General features: G+C 40.9%; 2 protein-coding genes across 9 annotated transcripts in view; one reads left to right on the forward strand and one right to left on the reverse strand.

The window, feature by feature from the left end:
• PHTF1 (putative homeodomain transcription factor 1) overlaps positions 1-12,511 on the forward strand; it is a 66,417-nt gene extending 53,906 nt beyond the window's left edge. For 3 of the 6 annotated variants that reach the window (XR_004385446.1, XR_004385447.1, XR_004385448.1), the window contains 2 exons: positions 8,846-8,957; positions 12,426-12,506. The gene's annotated coding sequence lies outside the window, so the exon portion shown is untranslated. Of the gene's footprint in view, positions 1-8,845; positions 8,958-12,425 lie in introns of all 6 variants that reach the window. The other 3 variants (XR_004385443.1, XR_004385444.1, XR_004385445.1) reach the window with 3 other exon arrangements.
• The window catches only part of MAGI3 (membrane associated guanylate kinase, WW and PDZ domain containing 3), a 229,229-nt gene continuing 218,543 nt past the window's right edge, over positions 10,532-21,217 (reverse strand). The window contains exons 18-22 of one of the 3 annotated variants that reach the window (XM_032881406.1): positions 20,712-20,838; positions 19,999-20,142; positions 14,962-15,100; positions 14,142-14,232; positions 13,419-13,529 (exon numbers count right to left, since the gene is read on the reverse strand). In XM_032881406.1, the coding sequence (XP_032737297.1) occupies positions 14,183-14,232; positions 14,962-15,100; positions 19,999-20,142; positions 20,712-20,838 (460 nt within the window). In that variant the 3' untranslated portion in view covers positions 13,419-13,529; positions 14,142-14,182. Of the gene's footprint in view, positions 13,530-13,970; positions 14,233-14,961; positions 15,101-19,998; positions 20,143-20,711; positions 20,839-21,217 lie in introns of those variants that run through there. The other 2 variants (XM_032881404.1, XM_032881405.1) reach the window with 2 other exon arrangements.

Consider the following 21,217-nt stretch of genomic DNA (forward strand, 5'->3'; position numbering starts at 1 on the left):
CATACAAATTTTACAAGTGATTGATCTGCTACCTTTACTATGTTTGCTTTTGCCAGTGTGAGTTTTAGTTTTCATAAATTTTTTAGACCCAACTAAAGTTTTGGCCTTTTCCACTTAAGTCCTTTTAACATTTCTTGTAAGACCAGATAGTGGTGATAAACTCTTTTAACTTTTGTTTGGGAAAATTTATCTCTCCTTCAATTCTGAATGATGACCCTTCTGTGTACAATATTGTTGGTTGAAGGTTTTTTCCTTTCAGCACTTTGAATATATCATGCTACCTTTTTTTGGAATGCAGTTTCTGCTAAAAAAAATCAGATGATGACCTTGTGGGGTTTCTCTTGTAGGTAACTGGTTGCTTTTCTCTTGCTGCCTTTTTTTTTTTTTTCTTTAAAAGGTTTTAATTTAGTTACCCAGTGGTCCTCACAAGTAGAGACTCCTTAATCTCCATTGCCTATTTAACCCATCCTCTCTCCTCTGGTAATCATCAGTTTGTCTTCTATAGTTAAGAGTCTGTTTCTTTGTCTCTTTTTTTCCCCTCTTTGCTCATTTGTTTTCATATGAGTGAAATAATATCAAATTTATCTTTTTCTGACTGAATTATTCCATTTGGCATTATACACTTTAGCTCCATCCATGCCATTACAAATAGCAAGATTTCATTCTTTATTTTTTATTTTTATTTATTTATTTGAGAGAGTGAGAGTGAGAAAGAGAGCATGAATAGGGGCGGGAGGTGGGAGAGGGAGGAACAGGCTCTCCATAAAGCAGGCATCCTGGAATCATGACCTGAACTGAAGGCAGATGTTTAACTGACTGAACCACCCATGTGCCCCAAGATTTCATTCTTTGTTATGGCTGAATAATATTCCAGTGTGTGTGTGTGTGTGTGTGTGTGTGTGTGTATACCACATCTTTTTTTTTTTTTTTAAGATTTTATTTAGTTATTTGACAGAGAGAGAGATCACAAGTAGGCGGAGAGGCAGTCAGAGAGGAGGAGGAAGCAGGCTCCCTGCTGAGCAGAAAGCCCGATGCGGGCCTCGATCCCAGGACCCTCGGACCATGACCTGAGCCGAAGGCAGAGGCTTTAACCCACTGAGCCACCCAGGCGCCCTATACCACATCTTTTTATCCATTCATCAATCTTGTCTCTTATAGATAGTGCTGCTATAAACATTGGGATCATATATCTCTTTGCATTAGTGTTTTGATTTTTTTTATGATTTTATTTATTTAAGAGAGAGAGTACAAGCTGGGGGAGGGGGAGATGGAGAGGGACAAGGAGACTTCCTACTGAGTGGGGAGCCTGATGAAGGGCTTAATCCCAGGACCCTGAAATCATGACTTGAGCTGAAGTCAGATGTTTAACTGACTGAGCCACCCAGGCCCCCCAGTGTTTTGATATTCTTTGGGTAAATACCCAGTAGTGCAACTGCTGAATCATAGGGTAGTTCTATTTTTAACTTTTTGAGGAATCTCCATCCTGTTTTCCAGAGTGGCTACACCAGTTTGCATTCCCAACAGTGCAGCAAGGGTTCTTTTTCTCCACATCCTCACCAATACTTCTTGTTTCTTGTGTTGTTGATTTTAGCCATTTTGAGGAGTTTGAGGTGATATCTCATTGTAGTTTTGATTTGAATTTCCCTGATGATGAGTGATGTTGAGTGTCTTTTCATGTGTCTGTTGGCCATCTATATGTGTTCTTTTTAGAAGTGTCTGTTCATATTTTCTGCCCATTTTTAAATTGGATTATTTTTGTTTTAGATGTTAGGTTTTATAAGTTCCTTATATATTTTGGATACGAACTCTTAATTGGCTCTATCATTTGCAAATATATTCTCCCTTCTGTAGATTGCCTTTTAGATTTATTGATCATTTCCTTCACTGCATAGAAGCTTTTTATTTCGAGGAAGTCCCAATAGTTTATTTTTAAATTTTTTTAATTTTTATTTTTTTTTTAAATTTTTAAAATTTCTTTTCAGTGTACCAGAATTCATTGTTTATGCACCACACCCAGTGCTCCATGCAATACGTGCCCTCCACAATACCCACCACCAGGCTCACCAAACTTCCCACCTCCCCCCGCCCCTTCAAAACCCTCAGATTGTTTTTCAGAGTCCATAGTCTCTCATGGTTCATCTCCCCCTCCAATTTCCCTCAACTCCCTTCTCCTCTCCATCTCCCCATGACCCCTGTGTTATTTCTTATGCTCCACAAATAAGTGAAACCATATGATAATTGGCCCTCTCTGCTTGACTTATTTCACTCAGCATAATCTCTTCCAGTCCCGTCCATGTTGATGCAAAAGTTGGGTATTCGTCCTTTCTGATGGAGGCATAATACTCCATAGTATATATGGACTACATCTTCTTTATCCATTCGTCCGTTGAAGGACATCTTGGTTCTTTCCACAGTTTGGCGATCGTGGCCATTGCTGCTATGAACATTGGAGTACAAATGGCCCTTCTTTTCACTACATCTGTATCTTTGGGGTAAATACCCAGTAGTGCAATTGCAGGGTCATAGGGAAGCTCTATTTTTAATTTCTTAAGGAATCGCCACACTGTTTTCCCAAGTGGCTGCACCAACTTGCATTCCCACCAACAGTGTAATAGGGTTCCCCTTTCTCCACATCCTCTCCAACACACATTGTTTACTGTCTTGTTAATTTGGCCAATAGTTTATTTTTGCTTTTGTTTCCTTTACTTCAGGAGATACATCTAGAAAGATGTTGCTATAGCCGATGTTAAAGAGGTTACTGCCTGTGTTCTTCTAGGACTTTTTTGGTTTCAGATCTCACATTTAGGTCTTTAATCCATTTTGAATTTATTTTTGTGTATGATGTGAGTAAGCGGTCCAGTTTAATTCTTTTACATGTTGCTCTCTAGTTTTCCTAACACTGTTGAAGAGACTGTGTTTTTCCCATTGGATATTCTTTCCTGCCTTGTCACAGATTAATTGACCATATAATTGTGGGTTTATTTCTGGGTTTTCTATTCTGTTCTGTTGATCTGTGTCTGTTTTTGTGCTAGTACCATATTGCTTGATCACTACAGCTTTGTAATATAACTTGAAGTCCAGAATTATAATGCCTTCAGCTTTGCTTTTCTTTTTCAAGATTGCTTTGGCTATTTAGGGTCTTTTGTGGTTCCATATAAGTTTTAGGATTGTTTGTTCTAGTTCTGTAAAAAAATGCTGTTTGTATTTTGACAGGGATTGCATTAAAAGTGTAGGTTGCTTTGGGTAGTAGATATTTTAACAATATTTGTTCTTTCAGTCCATGAACAGAGAATGTCTTTTCATTTCTTTGTATAGAAGTCTTGTACAGAGTACAGGTCTTTCACCTCTTAGATTATGTTTATTCTTAGGTACATTATTATTTTGGGTGCAGTTGTAAATGTGATTTAAAAAAAAAATTCTGCTTTGTTATTGGCATATAAAAATTCAATAGGTTTCTGTATGTGGATTTTGTATGCTGTGACTTTACTGCATTCATTTATCAGTTCCAGCAGTTTTTTGGTGGAGTCTCTCAGGTTTTCTATATAGAGTATCTTGTCATCTGCAAATAGTGGAAGTTTTACTTCTTCCTTACTGATATGAATGCCTTTTGTTTCTTTTTGTTGTCTGAGTACTGTGGCTAGGACTTCTAGTACTGTGTTGAATAAAAGTGGTGACAGTGGACATCCTTGTCTTGTTCCTGACCTTAGGGGGAAGGCTGTCAGTTTTTCCCCATTAAGTATGATGTTAGCTGTGGGTTTTTCATATAAGGCCTTTATTATGTTGAGGTACTAGACTACTTTGTAGAGGGTTTTTTTCACGAGTAATGCTGGCCTTTGTGTTCAGATGCATGATATGATGTTGATCTTTTTGAATTTTTGCAGTTTGTTTTTTGGCCCAATATGTGATCTGTTCTGGACAATGTTCCATGTGCACTTGAAAATAATGTGTATTCTGCTGTTTTAGGGTGGAATGTTCTGAATATATTTGTTAAATCCATATGGTCCAGGATATCCTTCAAAGCCATTATTTCCTTGTTGATTTTCTGTTTAAATGATCTGTCCATTGATGTAAGTGGGGTGCTAAAGTCCCCTACTATATTTGTAATATTACTGCTTAGTTCCTTGAAGTTTGTTATTAACTACTTTATGTATTTGGGTGCTCCAGTGTGGGGTGCATAATATTTACAGTTGTTACATCTTCTTGTTGAATTGTCCTGTTCATTATTATATAGTGCTCTTCTTTGTCTCTTGTTCCAGTTTTTGTTTTAAAGTCTCTTTTGTCCAATACAAGTATTGCTACTCAGGCTTTCTTTTGACATCCACTTGCATGATAGATGTTTCTCCAGCCCCTGGCTTTCAATCTGCAGGTGACTTTAGATTTAAAATGAGTCTCTTAAAGGCAGAATATAAATAGGTCTTGTTTGTTCGTTTTTAGTCCATTCTGTCCCCCTGTGTCTTTTGATAGCAGTGTTGAGTCCATTTACATTGAAAGTAATTATTGATAAATGTGTATTTATTGCCATTTTGTTACATTTTTGGGTTGTTTCTGAAGTTTTTCTCTGATCCTTCTTGTGTTTCTCCCTTTCATAATTTGCTGGTTTTCTTTAGTGATATAGTGGGATTTCTTTTTCTTTATTTTGCATGTTTATTGGTGGCTTTTTGATATATGGTTACATTAGATTTGTATTTAACATCTGCATTTAGCAGTCTGTATTAAGTTGATGGTTGTTTAAGTCTGAAACCATTTTTACTCCCTGCCTCCCTGTATTTTAGGTATATGGTATCAGATTTTACATCCTTTTGTGAATTCCTTGACTGATTTTTTTATTGGAATGTTCATTTTTACTACTCTTGTGTGTTCTACCTTATACTCTCATTTCTTTCCTTTTCACTCAAAGAGTCCCCTTTAATGTTTGTTGTGGAGCCAGTTTACTGGTCATGAACTCCTTCTGTTTGGGAAACTTTTTTTTTTTAAGATTTTATTTATTTACTTGACAGCTCACAACTAGGCAGAGGCAGGCAGAGAGAGGGGGAAGCAGGCTCCCTGCTGAGCAGAGAGCCCGATGCGTGCCCGGATCCCAGGACCCTGAGATCGTGACCTGAGCCGTAGGCAGAGGCTTTAACCCACTGAGCCACCCAGGCACCCCGTCTGGGAAACTCTTTTTCTCTCCTTCTATTCTGAAAGATAGCCTTGCTGGATAGAGTATTCTTGGCTGCCAGTTTTCCCCATTCAGCACTTTGAATACATCATGCCACTCCTTTCTGGCTTGGAAAGTGTCTGCTGAAAAATCCACTGATAGCCTTATGGGGTTTCCCTTGTAAGTTATTGACTTCTTTTGTCTTGCTGCTTTTAATATTTTTTCTTTATTACTCTATTTTGTTATTTTAATTACATTATGTCTTGTGTGGATCTGCTTTTGTTGAATTTGTTGGGGGTTCTCTGTGCCTCCTGGATCTAGATATCTGTTTCCTTCCCAGATTAGGGAAGTTTTTAGCTATTCTTCAAATAAAATCTTTGATCTTTTTTTTTTCTCTCTTCTGGGATTCCTACAATACAAATGTTAGGCTCGATGGAGTCACTGAGTTCCCTAAGTTATTCTCATTTTGCATGATTCTTTTTCTCTCCTTGTTCAGCTTGATTACTCTCCATTACTCTGTATTCTAGGTCATTAATTTGTTTCTCTGTTTCTTCCATCTTGCTGTTCACTCCATCAAGCGTTTTCTCACCCTGTTTATTAAGCCCTTTAACTCTGGTATATTACTCCTTCTCTCTGTTAATAGTCTCACTGATGTCGTCTACTCTTTTTTCAAGTCCAGCAAGTATCTTTCTGACCATTGGTTTAAATTCTCCATCAGTCATGTTACTTATGTGTGTTTTGCTTGTAACTCAGGTCATGGCCCGTCTGTTCTTTCATTTGGAATAAATTCCTCTGTCTTCTCATTTTATCTAAGTCTTCGTGTCTGTTTCTCTGTGTTAGGAATGACAGCTACATCTCCTGTTCTTGAGGGTAATGGCTTTACGAAGAAGAGGTCCTGTTGTGCCCTCCAGTGTGTTGTACCATTTCCCCAGAGCCTGGCACTTCTGGGACTGTCTCTAATGTGTGCTGTGTATGCTCTGTTATTGTGTCATGGCCACTTTGTCCTTCAGGCCAATCATCTGCAGAGGCTCTCTTAGGCTATTATGGGCAGTATTGGACCCTGGCCTGAATATGGTGAGTTTTAACTAGCTAAGCTCTGGTCTGCTTCTGAAATGAGAACTGTTGCCACGGCCACTAGAACTGAGGCTCTACAAAACTCCCAGAGTGTGAGTTTTGTGGTGTGGGCAGGGGTTTGGGCCAGTGTTCTGAGGGAGGGGACCTGTGGTTCTGTGACTGAGGGAAGCTGATTGGGATGAACAGTTCCACCAAAGCGTGGGGGTGGGGCAGAGTTTGGTCTAGGCAGTGGGGGGTAGTGAGTGGTGGCACTGTACTGGGTCCTACAGATGGCCCTATGCTTATGGTGAGGTGTGGGGGAGAGAAATGGTACCCACCAGTGCCTTTGTTCCCAGAGGGATCTCTCCACGAATGCTGCCTCTCTGGGACACACTCCAAAGTGAGCAACTAACCTCCCCACTGTGTGCCCCAGGTGCTCTTCAGATCACTGTGTCCACATTGCCTGTCCACTGGCTGTTTGCCCTGGCTTTTCTCCAAGAGCAGCCCAATGTTCTCTGAGGTCTCCCTGAGCCAAGCACGCAACCTTTAAGAACTGACAAAATGTGGGCCCTCTCATTTCCAAGCCAATTGCTATGGGAATTCATTTTCCCCATGTTCTCCCGTGTGCCAGTTTGTTTCTTGCCCTTTTGTGTGACCGTGGCAGCCACGATCAGTTTCTCTCCCAAGCTACCTCTCTACCTTCTTCAATGTGGCCTCTTCTCTACCTTTAGTTGTGGTTTGTTCTGTCAGTCTCCAGTTTGATTTCGGGGACGTTTAAGATGATATAATTATCTAGTTGTAGTCATGGGAAGAGGTGAGCCTGGGGTCCTTCTACTCCACCACCATTTTCCCCTCCTCTTTTGCTGCTTTTAAGATAATCTCTCTTTAATTTTTGACATTTTAATTATTTGTCTTGGCGTGGACCTTTTTGTGTTCAGCAGTTTGGGACTCTCTATGCTTCCTGGAACTGGAAGTGTTTCCTTCCCCAGGTTAGGGAAGTTTGCAGGTATTATTTTTTTAAGTTCTCCTTTCTCTCTCTCCTTCTGGGACTCCTATAATGGGAGGGCCCTTTAAGAGCAGAGTTCTAGTTTCCTATAGCCCTCTGGCTTTCCCCTAGTTAAGCCCTGCTGATTTTCAAAGTCCCTAGAGTTTCAAAGAAAGAGTTATGGGGTGGGGAGTGGGGGGTGGTGTGTCTGGCTCATCTTCCCAGAACAAATCCCCAGGGCTGGGGCAGGAGTGCCCAATGTGGAGTTTGAACCCTTCCCTCCCCAAGGAGGGAAGTACTGTACATGTACTGTCCCTCCCACCTGCCAAGGATTTGGTTCCTTACTTGCCCCTCCTGCCCTTCTCAATGTGGCTTTTTCTCTGTATCTTCAGCAGCGGAAGAGATTTTTGCTAGTCGTCAAGTCATTCTCCAAGTGAGTTGCACTATATGTAGTTGCAGCCTTGGTGTGTACGTGGAAGGGACGATCTTCCTACTCTGCAGGTTCCCCTCTCTTATTTTTTGCCTAGTTGTTTCTGACCCCACTCCTCTCCCCACCACTAGAGTGTGAGCCCTTTAGGGTGGGAATTTTTGTCTACTCTTTAGGTCCCCAGAATGCAAAACAGTACCTGACCCCACAATAGGTCCTCAATATAAATAGAATGTATGTGTAGAATGAATGAGTAGACCTCGAGGAACTTAATGTTCATGCAACTTTTTTCTGTTAGGATGGAAGGGTTGTAACTTCATGGTTCAGGAGAACCCTTAGTGCTTTGTTTATCTCTGTATAATTTCTAGGAACTTGGGCTTTTATTTATTTTTTTAAGATTTTATTTATTTTAGAGATAGAGCATGTGCGAATAGGGGAAGGAGCAGAGGGAGAAGGACAAGCAGATTCCGTTCTGAGAGCAGAGCCTGATGCAGGGCCGGAACCCACAACCCTGAGATCACAGGTCGAAATCAAGAGTCGGATGCTCAACTGACTAAGCCACCCAGGTGCCCCGGAACTTGGGATTTTGTTTTGATCCCCCAAAAAGAGTGAGCTATAATATACTTGGGTAAGATTTAGCTGTTACCTAGAAACAAAACCAAGATGTAAAAACAGGGCTAGATTAGGCCATTTATACATTTAATTGGAATAGTAATAATTATTGAAGGTTAAGAGAAATACCTGTTCACTTAATAATTTGTATCAGGAAAAATTATCCCTTTTAAAATTGGTATGTAGGTACAACCTGAAATTTCCTAAATATGTATAATATTATAAATATTATAGCTAAAGTATAAGTCAAATATTTTGTATAGTTGAATAACTAAACACTTGCCTAACTAGCATATGGTTTCCTGACTTTCAGAGACCCGTAGAAAAATTCTAAACACCACAGAGTGGTATTGAGAATGGTATCACAGAGTATTAGCTCATGGGTCTTTGCATTTTGGTTCGTTGTATTTATAAGTAAGTGGACTCGGGCACCATAAAAATAACAGCCCAGCATCCTTCCAAATTAATTACTCACTTTTGAAATGTTTTAGATTTACACACTCATAGTGGGCTGAGTGGGTCTGACTCCCAATATGGCATAAGAGTTGGGATTATGGAGAAATTCATCAAAGTTAATTTCATGTATACAGGTATTGACTAATCATTTAAAGTAATCCTTTGCTTCTTGCAGTGATTGGTGTCCATCTTGAATAAGGAAGTTTGAATTTCACAAATGTGCAATAATTCCATACCTTCCCTGCAGCATGCCTGAGCATATAAGCTGTAATAAGGTATTACTCAAGGTAACAAATGATTGTTTATTAAGGACAAAATAAGCCTCTAGATTTGTGTATTTGCTAATAATAGTTCTGCTTGGCTTTACTGCAAACACTGTGAAACAGACAAATTCCCAAAGGATTCTCTGTCAAAATCATAGGTTTAGACTAAGTTAAAGCACTTGGCTATGTTTTCATATTTTTAGTGTAGATGAGAAAGATTCAGAGTTCTCTAGTGGCTAGAATCACGCTCTTCCCATGAGGCGGTCTTGCATAGCAACAATGAAGACCGATCCCAAGTTAGTGGCTCTCTTAAACTAATTCAGTTAACTAAAGCAGAGATTACGGACTTCATGTAATAATTATGGCATGCTTTAAACAAGTCGTCGTATTGCTGATGAACCTTGAGAGCAGGACCAGTCAAGAGCTGCCTGAATAAATCAGCCTGTTATGTTTAACACACGCAGATAGTTCTCAGGCATTGGAGCATGCCACAATGATGTAAAAAGTTGCTCTGATATAGTCTTCATTCTAGAGCAAAACGTCACATTTTGTGCAAAAGTCTGTTTTTATACCAGTTACCAGTGTTCTGCAGGAGCAACCTATGGACTGAGCTTCAGCTTAAACACATCTTTGTAGAGGTCATTAGATTGTTACACAGTTTAAATAATTAGAAGAGTCCTTGCTTTTCTAAACCACACTCTTTGAATGTCGGACATACTATGAAATTCTTCATTTGTGCATGTGTTTAAAAGCATCTGGCTTTTCCTACGTGGGAATATATATTTAAAGGGAAAACCCAAGATATTTTCATGTAGAAATAAAAAGCCAAATGCTTTTGTGTCTGAGACTTCTTGGTTTATACAGTTTGATGTAACTAGGATCTCGGTGTCTCACTGGTAGCAAGACAATGCACTAGCATCCCAGGACTCCATGAGAAAACAGGTCCATCCAAACTATTTTGGTGCCACTTCCTATAGCCTTTGCCATGGCGCACAGCTCCACTGTGGGGCTCGGGTTTCACTTTTAGTGTGAGTTCATGCAATGGTAGGACTTTGTGTTTACCTGCAAGAGTAAAATAACCATGGGCGTGAAATAGGTTTTGGGCGTCAGTCACACCAAAAATTAAATGAAACCCAAGTCAAAACACTTCATTCTGAAAGTAAGTGTAACCTGTAGTAAATGAAATGACTTACTGCTGAAATGCCACAGTCTGATGAAAAATTTTCGTGACCTTACAGTAAACTGGACTTACACTACTTTATCCATTAGCAAGGTCTACTTGCTGAACTTCCCATAGGACAAGTCCTTTTCTCTCCGACAGGGAAGGAAAGATTTTGGAGGGGTAGCAAATTATTTATGCAAAGCTATTTTCTTTACAATGAACAGGCATAATGATAATTTCAAGGTTTACATACAGATAGAAGGAAAAGTCATCATTCTGAGTCTTCCTGATTGTAGGATTTTGAACATTCCTCACTTGGAGGAACAAAATCTATTTGAGGACTCAGACTGTGATAGGAATTAGCCCCGTAAAGGGAAAGCAACATTAAATAAGCCTGACAGACAAAGAAATGCAGGCCATAAACAGATTTTTGTTTTTGTTTTTAATATCTATATAAAAAATAACGAGCAATTTACAGATCTCTTTCTCTAATCAGAACCTCAGGTGTATATATAAAGGTACTGTACACTATATAAACATTTACAACCAGTACATCCATATTTTGCTTAGCATTCCAAGGCCACATTGCTAAGTCGGTATATAATCAGTACAGTGACGAAGGTTACTTAGAAAGAAAAGAGCCACATCAGACTGACAACATATGACATCAAAGTTATGTCACAGTTAACAATAAAAATAGGATTTTTATCACTAATTGTGGACTATAGGGAAAATAAATCATTTCTGTGGTGCTAAATTCTTAGCATGGATCAAGTCTCCTAATTTTTCTCTATTCAAGTAGTTACAAGAGGTGGGTAAATATAGTTCTGGATGAAAGGGGATTTCAGAAATCTCACTCTGGGAAGGCATGTCTCAGTTACAAGGGGGGCTTCAGTTGGTACATTAAAGACTTTCACAGTCGGACTGTGAGAGGACAGGGCCTGGACGTACCATATTTCACAAGAACAAGATGAACCCGGGTGATGGAACAGGTATGTTCGAATACTCCATAAAATGGTTGTGTTCTGAGATCGGTCCTTTATTCATTGCTGCTACCGAATGGTACTTCAGGGACCTGAAAATCCTCGATCTCTTTTATGGAGCTAAAAACAGTCTCTACCTCCCAACAAACATCTTTACTTAGACTTTTAAAAAGAATTCTGAAAATGTACAAACTAAGCAGATGTCTAGTCTCCCTTTCTTGTTTTTTAAATAAGTTACTGTAGCTAGAAATTAAAACGAAATCAGATCTAGCAAGGGCTGTCTACTGCCACGTCTGTCCTCTTGCTGAGCAGGTCTGAATGTAGGTTCCGCTTCGAAACACCTGAGCTTGGACGGCTGCTGCCGGAGGCCCGGTCTGTATCTGTGAAACTGCTCGCTGCTCGAGGCCCTCACAATCCGTACCATGTTTTGACTCTTCACGTACGCACTATGTAGTAATGACTAACGAATGAGTAGTAGGAGGTCCAACCCAAATATCCAGAAATAGAAACCTGGCAGTTTTTCTCTGAACAGCAGTAAGCAGTATTTCCACATGCTTCTTTCTGGTTTTGTAACGAAATAAACGGAAGGAAAAGGGTGACCTGAGATGCTACGACCACATCAGGGTTGGATAATACAGCAGGAGAGGAACTCTTCATTGCCTAAAGCACTAGCTCATTTTAAACATCTGATTGTAAGTAATATCTTTAAGTTACTTGAAATACCTGATCCAGCCGAATTAAAAAACCAAAGGGAGTGTCGCTTTCTGACTCCATTTGTTTTTCTTTTCAGTAGTGATGTTTTGGAGTTTCATTTTTAAGCTGGGCCTGGGCCATCACCAGTAGCTGGTAGAAAAGGCAACTGCCATGTTTAATGATGAGTTAACAGTTCCTTCTTCTGCAAGGACTCAAACGTGTCTCTCTGTAAACATGCAGCATGCTATTGAGAATATCAACTTCCAAGCCAAACCTAGTTTTTTCATTCCTGTGGAAATAGCTGAGTGAGACGGATAAAAGAGACATGAAACAGTAGATAACTTGGCACAGGTATCAAGTGAGTTGTGACTGCACCGTGCATATCCGCACGTGTGGGTGGGGACACCCACGGAGGCGGGCTGGGCCCCCCAGGAGCAGGCACATCAGCTGTACGTGGAAGGGCGGCTGCCCCGGGACAGTTGGCTCACAGTCGTCCTGAGGCCCTTCATGCAGCCTGGCTAACAGGATGCTCAAATTAAAATGAGTGTGCTTCAGAATTTCTGCAAAAATGACTTTGTGGGGTTTTGTTTTGGAAAAGTGCCATTTTTCAGTAAGAAAAGATTACAACTTGTTTTTCTTTGTTTTATACCAAAGGTCACAGCCGTTTCTCGGCCACACCAGTAGTGCCTGCGGCTTTGAGTGCACTTGGAACCTTCCAGGGCCCCGGAGTTATGGGTGTTTTCTTAACGGGAGAAGCACTCTCAGGTTGGAACCCTCCGCTCTCTCTGGTTCTGTCGGCTGCCTCTTGTTCTCTTCCTCGGGGAGCTAGGGTTTTGTTTAAAACCATCCTTTCTTCAGGATCCCGGTTCAGCTTCTTGTCTGATATTCTGGCATTTTCTCCTGGCTTCTCTTTGCTGGAACTTGTCTCTCCTAAGGTCGCCTTCTTTCCTTTCTCCCGGTCAGATAATACTCTACCAGCGGCAGTACTAGTCTTTTTGGATGGGAGAGACTTTTCCTCCATTCTCTTGCTTTTTTTCTCTGGAGACCGTGTTCTGTTTTTTCCAGACTGGCTCTGCTTTGTGTCTTTCCGGACAACACCTGATTCTTCTCTGCCCTCGGAGATCTGCTCGGCCCCGTCCCTTGCACGGCCCCCTCCTCTCTGACTCTCAGACTCTGATAATCTGGCTTCGGTGTTCACTCGGCCTTTGTTTCCTTCAGGTTTTTGCTGTTTTGGGCTGGAAGACCGTCCTCTGCTTCTTCCACAGTGCTCCTGTCCAGAACCTGCCCTGGTGTCCATCTGCCCTTTCCTGGGGCTAAGTGATCGATCTCTGGGTCTTCTTTTGGGGTCAGCTGGTAGAGGACTGGGAAGCCTGTCCGAATGTTCTTCTGCGTGTCGGCCGGCGGGCTTTCTGGGACTAGCAGATCTGCCTCTTTGTGTAACACTGTTTTCTACTCTGAAGAGGTTTTTCTTGTCACTCTGCCCATGACTGCTGGGTGGATCCCTTTTATTCACATTTTTCTGGAGAAAAGAGTGCTGCTTTCTATCAGACAGATTTTCATTTAAAGTGCTTTTCTTTTCAGGCACACCATCTTTTAATTCCTCTGTCTTTTCATATATCTGACCTCTCATCAAAGATTCTTCAATTACTGGCGTGGGAAACTCCTCAAATACAGAAGCAGAATGGAAAGATGGGGGAAATGGTGGCTGCTCGTCATAAATCACATTTGAAGATGAAGGAGTATTAACATCCCAATCACCTGCAAAGAGGGATTTTAGTGGGACATTATTACAGTTCCTCTTTATAATTCTAAAATATAAGTTGTGAACTCTGACAGCCCTTTGAATTGGACTAACTGCTCAAATAGTCTGAGTATATACGCTGAACGCGCCTGATAAAGGCGGGCCGTATACACAGACAAGCACACAGACAGCTGCGCTTGTACACGACGTGGTTGTACTCGTAGGCTGTTTAAATACACACAGTAGCAGTCATTCTTCCAATAATTTATGTATAATTCGTGATACGAAGAATTTATACATCATATACGGTAGTAACGCCCAATAAAAAACTTAGAAGAAGTAATAAAATCAAACCAAATTACTTGGTTCAGGAAGCTTACTAATTTGGCTGTTATCAAAGGATACAGCTTATAGCTACGCCAAAATCACTAGTAAAGGAGACCCAACCCAAAGGTAGCCAGAACGAGGTTTCGTGGGCATTTGTCAATAACTTTCTTGCATTAAGCTGTCAAATTTAATGTCAAAAGAGAACTGAAAAGTGCAGAAGATAGAAAGAGATGTATTTAATAGCATTTTTAATTAAACAGAAAAAAAAAGAAGGAAGTGATTTACAAGACATGCAAATTTACCAAGTCTTTTTAAGGAAAGACCAAGAAAAGCCCTGAAAGCCTTAATGTTGCTCAGGTTTCACGTAGGAGCACAGACCGGAAGGAGCCAAACCTGAAGAAGGAAGAGAAAAAGCCTAGGACTATGTAAAAAAAAAAAAAAAAAAAAATCACAGCGCAGTTAGCAAAGATGTCACTGGGAATGTATGGTTTACAAGCAGGTGGTGGAAGATCACACAGTCAAAGAATTACAGGCTGGAGGGGACTGTAGGAGGTCATGTCTAGACTTATCCCTCAATAGCTCTGGGGGCTGAGGGGAGGAAACTGGAAGGGACACGTCCCAGTGGTGTGGTACTCTACTTCTAGGCTAGTGCACTTGATTCAACAATAAGCTGCAAATCCTGTGATACTTCAGAACTGTAGAGTGAAACCCGGGAAGCTGAGGATCAGCACCGGAGTCCAGACGTGGTCCCACATCTGACTCCCTGACCCCAGGTGGGCCATAGTAACGTGTTTTCGGCAAGTGACCAGAAAAGCCTAAAGTTCTTAGCATTTGAAGAGATTTCAAATGTATCACTCGCTGCCCATATTCTTGTTTTTTTACAGGCACATTTCTCTACAAAAGCAACTCTATGTTTCCTGTGGAAACTGCTTCACAAATTCCATCCCAACAAAACAATCAGGCCCGAAGGCACTGATTCTGCAGTATTATAATGGCTCTGCTGTTTACCTCTGAACTAGCCAGTAAATCCTCTCTCCCCTTCCACCAGCGCTTCCTTTGCTGCTGTTGCCCCCTCTCTAACACCCCGGCCACCTCTGGCTCCAGGTAAGCTATGTGACTTACCGTGGTCAGGTATCAAGCCAGTTCCTGGCCTCAAAAGCAGAAGAACTTTATTTCCACCGGCCTGAATGAGCTCAATTGCTCGAGTATGTGTGATGCCTTGCGTAGGCTCTCCATTGATTTCGACGATCTGGTCACCCACCTAGAGAGGGAACATTCACAGGGACATGAAACTCTGCATCCTTCCTCTCTGCTGCTCTGGAGCCACCCATGCTTGCTAACTGTCAGACGTGTCACTTGTACACAGTGCTATCGTGCTAAGGCCAATGATGTGTGGACAGAGGATGGCCGTCGGAAGAGACAGTGGTCAGCTTTCTTTACTCTAGAAATCCTGCAGGAGAAAGTTTTATATGACTAGTAAATGGGGTCCAGGCCCCTTGAATTCATGAATCAGATTCTAAGTTTTCCACCAAAGGATAAGTAAGTGCCACCAGAGCTAAGCTCGCTATGATCCACAGGGTACTGTATGAGGGGATATATTAGACAGGGTACTGCGGAGCATAGCGCCTGTCATAGGCCTGCCACAGGCTTGTCACTGAATGATCCCCCCGTGAAGGGTACTTTCCAACTTGACCTGAATCTTGCATTTATTTTCTAAAATTTCGGCTCCTCATCTTTGAAGCCTTTCCCGGCCTGCGGGGAGAACTGCCCGCTCCTTTGTGTTGCCCACGCGCCCTGTACATGTACGAGGCATTCGGTAACTGGGATATTCAGAGATGGAAACTCTGACGAACTACAGCTTGGAGAATATATTGATATGAATACTTATTTAAAACGAGTAACTGGCTTACGCTCATGACTTTAATGTAAAATGATTTCCCTAAGAAACAGAAAACTGGGGATCAGAAAAAAATGTTAGTATCACTGCTGGATACTAGAAATGCTGTTTAGTTATTAAAAAGGGATAATATAGATGAGTCAAGTATAACTTTTGGCAAAGGACCTGACTAATGATAACAATGGTAGTGATTTAAAAATATGTGTCAAGGTGACAAGCATGCAAAGGGTACTGGCTTCAAAAGAGAAAAACTGAACAGTGGAAAACTACTGAAATTCCAAGAAGCTCAAATATTTATAAGAGCTTACTAAAATGATCCAGAAACAACACAACAGAAGATGACCCAATAATTATATAACAGAGGCTGGGGGAAGTCTGTATCCACAGACTGTGCGAAGCACAGCGGCCAGGAGGCTGGGCTTTGGTGTCTGTGGTTTGCTCCTGGGTCTACCTCCTATTGGCTGGGTGGGCTCGGTTTCCTCCCTGTTAAATGGGGACAATATCAGCACCCACCTTGGGGCACAGGGGAGGATTTAATGAGATAAAACCTGATTACCTGATAAAACAGAGACAAATGTTACTTTTCAAGTTCTCTATTTCCCCATCTTGCCAAAAAAGACTTTAAGTGCATTACGAGAAGATTCATCTGAGGCTGTACCCCACTCTCTACACTGCAAAAACTGTCAAGTCAACTATAAGGGAGATTGTTTTGCTGCATGTTTATGGGAGGAGAAATGGAGAATATCAAATAAGATAGATGGATTTAGCATAGTAGAAAAAAGATCTTTAAACAAAATGATAAACAGGATGGAAAAAGTCATATACATATAATTAATAAACAAGCTTGTATCTAGAATATATGTGAGACAAAAGTCAATACTCAGATTTCCCTAATGAGTGACTGAAGAAAAATTATTTGCATGAGGAAATACACATGATAAGTTAGTACTGGGTATAAAATCCTGCTGATAATGAGAGGAAACGAAAATTAAGGCAGACAGTACTGAGAACATGCTTTGGGTATGTCTTGTGAAACATACTGAAGTTGTCATTGATTGCAATCACATTAAATTCACTGTCCTAAGCTGCCTAGTTCTTTCTCTTAGTACAACAAATGAATTGCAATAAAGCTTGTAATTGAACAGATCTGCCACCAGGTGTCATTTTTGTTTAAAAGGACACTAGAGCCCCATGGCTTTAAAATTTCTGGTAGACAGGCTCTCAGTGAGGGGGAAACTTCTCTACTGGACTGTACAGAGCTGGAGATTTAAGAAAAAAAAAAAAAAAAAAAGGCACCGCTGAGACAGAAATGTGAACATTCTTTGAAAATTCTGTTACTTTAAAAATTTTTGAATGTGTCAAAAATAAAATGAGGAATACATGTTTTGATAAATAGAACCAATAATGAATGATTCAAGTTCAGGTTTGTATTATTGAAAAATAAAATTATGGGGGACAGAGGAAAGAAGAGAGAAATCAAAGGGAGGGAAAAAGAGAATAGAAAAACCAAAGGAAGAAAAGAAGTAGGAAGAGGGACTAGAGAAAAATTGTTCCTTAAAAAAGTTACTATATTAACAACAGCCACCAAAAATGTACATCTTGTATTAAAATTACAAAATAATATTTCTAACACACTGTTTACATGATCTCAGAAGGCCTTGAGAACCTATACACTTCCCCTAAACAGTCCAATCCAGACACATGTCAGCCAGGGCCTCATGTGGGAAGCACACAGACTAGGCTTACGGAACCAAAGCCCTGGATCCCACTGTGGCCATCACAGGCCCAGTGACCCCAGAGAGCCTCAGTTTTACATCGGTAAGTCGGGATAATGCCACCTCCCTTTAGAGGGTTTTTGTGAAACAAAAACTAAGTGAAAACATGTGTTGCCTAGAAGATGCCAGACTCCACATTTTCTACATCTGATTCTGTCCTACAGTGAAGATCTAACTAAATTTGATGCTATCCCCTAATACAAGCTTTTCCCACTCAGCTGATCTCATTCTCTTTTCCCAGAACACCTTTTTCACTCCTCTCCAGATCTTAACCAGAATTATGGATGGCTTAGAACTCACTAAATGTAGAGATGCCCTTGACTCTCAACACCTTTCCATCTGTATTACAGGTTAACCTTTCCTTATCCTACTGAACTACACTATTACACTCTCTGCCACTTGCTTTATCTATTCCAAGACCTATCTATGCAGTAATAAGTTCTGGCAGCTAATCTTGAAAAAAGCCAATTCTCTCATTATAAGTATTTTTCATCCATTCTACTCTTTCAACAAGTATCTACAGAGCATCTACTATAACCATTCAAGGCACTGTATTGGGACTGAAGACATTGACATGAAAGGTACAGATATCAAAGACAGAATACAGAAAGACAAAGCCAGGGAGTTGGCAGATAGGAGATTGGGGGGAGGTGGAAGGGAAGGGGGAGGTGGGGCGTGGCAGGAAGGGAGTTCAGGCAGCTCCATAGCATGAGTTTGCTGGAGATAAACTCTCCTCATTTGGCAGTGGCCCCCAGACTCAGTTGTCCTTAGTAACAAAACTCCCATGATCCTTAGCAAGTCAGGATTTTGAGAGGTTGGCAGCCAGAAAAAGAATTCTCTGAAAAGCTAATTTCTGAGTTTAGAATAAACCTGGGCATAATCGTAACAGTTTATTTCCTTTTGTTTTCAAATATCAGAGCTTTTGAAATTAGTTGGTTTAATCATTGAAGTCCAAAGCTCCCATTCATTTGTAAAGAATGACATGTTTTAGAAACAAACTTTGCTTCAAGGTCTGTTTGCCTTTTATTTGTTTAGTGAGATTAGTGCATCATCTGAGGGTTATATTTGGAATCAACGTTTTAAAATTATATCCTAGTTTTTGGCTTGTTTTTTTATGACACTCAATACAATGGGAGTTTTTTGTTTGTTTGTTTGTTTGTTTAAGCAGGGCTTGAACTCATGACCCTGAGATCAAGACCTAAACTGAGATCAAGAGTCAGATGCTTAACCAACTGAGCCACCCTGGCAGCTGTACAATGGGAGATTAACAAAACAAAACAAAACAAAACAAAACAAAACAAAACAAAAAAACCCAACAGATTTAAAGTATAGCTAAATAGATTTTTTTTTTTTTTAAAAAGGGGAGGGGAAGGAAAGAAAAGAACCCATCTCTCTACTGAAATCTTACCCACTTTCCAATGCCACCCATACTGCAAAATCTCCACTCATCCTTACCTCCTTTGAACTTGTGCATAAGTCTGGTCATTTTGAAAAAGGGTGGTGTCTTATTTGTTTTAGGGACACCCCTTCTCCCAGCTCATTCAGTACTCATTCATAAAAGCTTTGGGTAAAGCAAACACTCAACTCATGTTTACCAAATGAGTAATGGGAGTGGGGCAGTGATGTGGAAAATTCAAGACTGCAATCACCTGGAAGCCTTTTCCAAATATTATTAGAATATACCATCTGATTTTTAAACAAAAACTATCTTCCCTGCTGCCTGCCGGTGGGAGAGGGAGGAAATCCAAAGTTCTCTTGAGCAGTACAGGGAAGGCAGTCTAGAATTTAAAATTTCTACCGTATAACCTAACAATACCAATGAATTATTTTTTTTACAATCGAGGCCAGCACATGTCCCCTATATAACACTCCTCTTGAAGTAACATTCAGATCAGAGAAGGGCGGGGGGAAATACCTTCGGTGCAGATACAGACAGTCTGAGCTGCAGGGCCCTGTACAAAGCTACAGTGTTTCAGAGTTAAGAACACCTAGGATGAACCATTACCCAGGTGAATTCCAGTCTTTCAAATACTAGTAAAGGTTGGGAGGGTCATGGTTTTTGATCTCCGGCTACCTCTGTGGGTAGCTGAGAGGAAAAAAAAATCTTGGGCCTATTATTTCTGGGAAGAAGTTAAAGATTCTGTTTTATCCTGGCTTTTCTAGGACTTTTAATAAGATGAAAGTATATTTTATTTACTAATTCATTTGCCCTCAAACGTTGACTGTGTAAGCCAAAAGTAAGTTTCCTATGGCCTAAAGTCAAGATGGTAAAAACAGCACCACTGAGGTAGCGCCCGGGATACCAGAGCAAGGACGTGAAATCACCAGGTGTCTGAAAGTGAAACAAGGAGCAGCTGCTTTCAGGTTTAGGGACAGAAAACTTGGCTGCTTAGCTTTGGGAGGTTTCTGCATTCCCTTTGATCAACTATTTTCAGTCATTTTCAGTCTGGAGGCAGAACCAAAGGTTGGGGGAGAAAGTCAACTCACGTGAATCCTGCCATCTTTGATGGCGGGGCCCTCCTCAGCAAGACGCAGGATGAACAGCCCCATGTTGTACTCCTTCCCCCCGCGGAGGCTGAACCCAAAGCCCCGGGGCCCTCTCTCCAGCTCCACTGGGTAACAACCAAGGCTCTGGGAAAGAAAGAAGTAGAAGAAAAATAAGTTTTCGTGGGCTGTTCTATTGAGAGTTTGAAGAGACTACTTTTAGAGCTGGGAGATTATGACTTATACACTCAATATGCATTTCTATATCATAAGAAAGGAATGTAAGCTTTGGTTGAATAGCTACTTTACAAATGCAGCCTAAATTAAGCTGAAGATCACATGTTTTCTCCACTAGTGGGTCAACATACAAAAGAATGATCAGAGAATAGAATTTGGGGAAATGCTTCCTTTAAGGAGATCTTGACTAATTTTCCCTGAGGAGGGGATTCGAAATCCTATTTTGGCAAACTCCAACACCGCTGTTTCTAAGTACCTGACCCAGGGTGCACATTTCTCCAATTATAGGGTAAACTTGTTCACTCTTTACATCTCATGGAAGCTAATGGAATGCCAAATACCCAGCAAGTCTTTAAGAATCATTAACCTTGGGAACAATGTGTCTGAAATGATTTGTAGTAAAAAGTCACCAGCGTCAGTAATGTAGCCACTGAAAATAACAGTCCACATCTGGGCTGGGGGGTGCGGTATCCGTTTACCTGATTGGGCCGGGTGCCGACAACCGAAATCATCGCCGTGTCAGGCTGTGCAAGGCGCTTGTGGTCAGACCATGAATGTCTGTAAGAAGTGGAGACATCCTTCCCAATTTCACCTTCTAGAGCACTTCTACAAGAGAGAAATCCAGTCACTCTCTGAACGGAGAAAATGAAAACAGTCTGAAAGTAAAGGCAGACTAATTTCTTTAGTCCAAAGCTGGCCATTCTCCTGACGAACCGCAGTGAAGGCAGACTGTTTCTAGAACCAGAGGTGCTGGGCAATCTGGTCGTTAACTCCAGCATCGAGTCTGTCAGCACCTCCCATTGTTTTGGTTTGGTTTTTGCTTTAAGGGCATCTCGGTGTAGTTTACAGCAAGAAAAACTGCACTCAGCTAACTGACCCAGAGGGAGATGAGCTGACCTCGTCGGTGAGAAACAGCTCTCTGGCAGCGCCAGTGCCCGTGAAGATGCCAAATTTCTGGAAATCTAGTTTTTGTTACATGCTAGTA

Source organism: Lontra canadensis, unplaced genomic scaffold, assembly GCF_010015895.1.
Source record: "Lontra canadensis isolate GAN:19392208 unplaced genomic scaffold, GSC_riverotter_1.0 scaffold75, whole genome shotgun sequence".
Taxonomy (NCBI): domain Eukaryota; kingdom Metazoa; phylum Chordata; class Mammalia; order Carnivora; family Mustelidae; genus Lontra; species Lontra canadensis.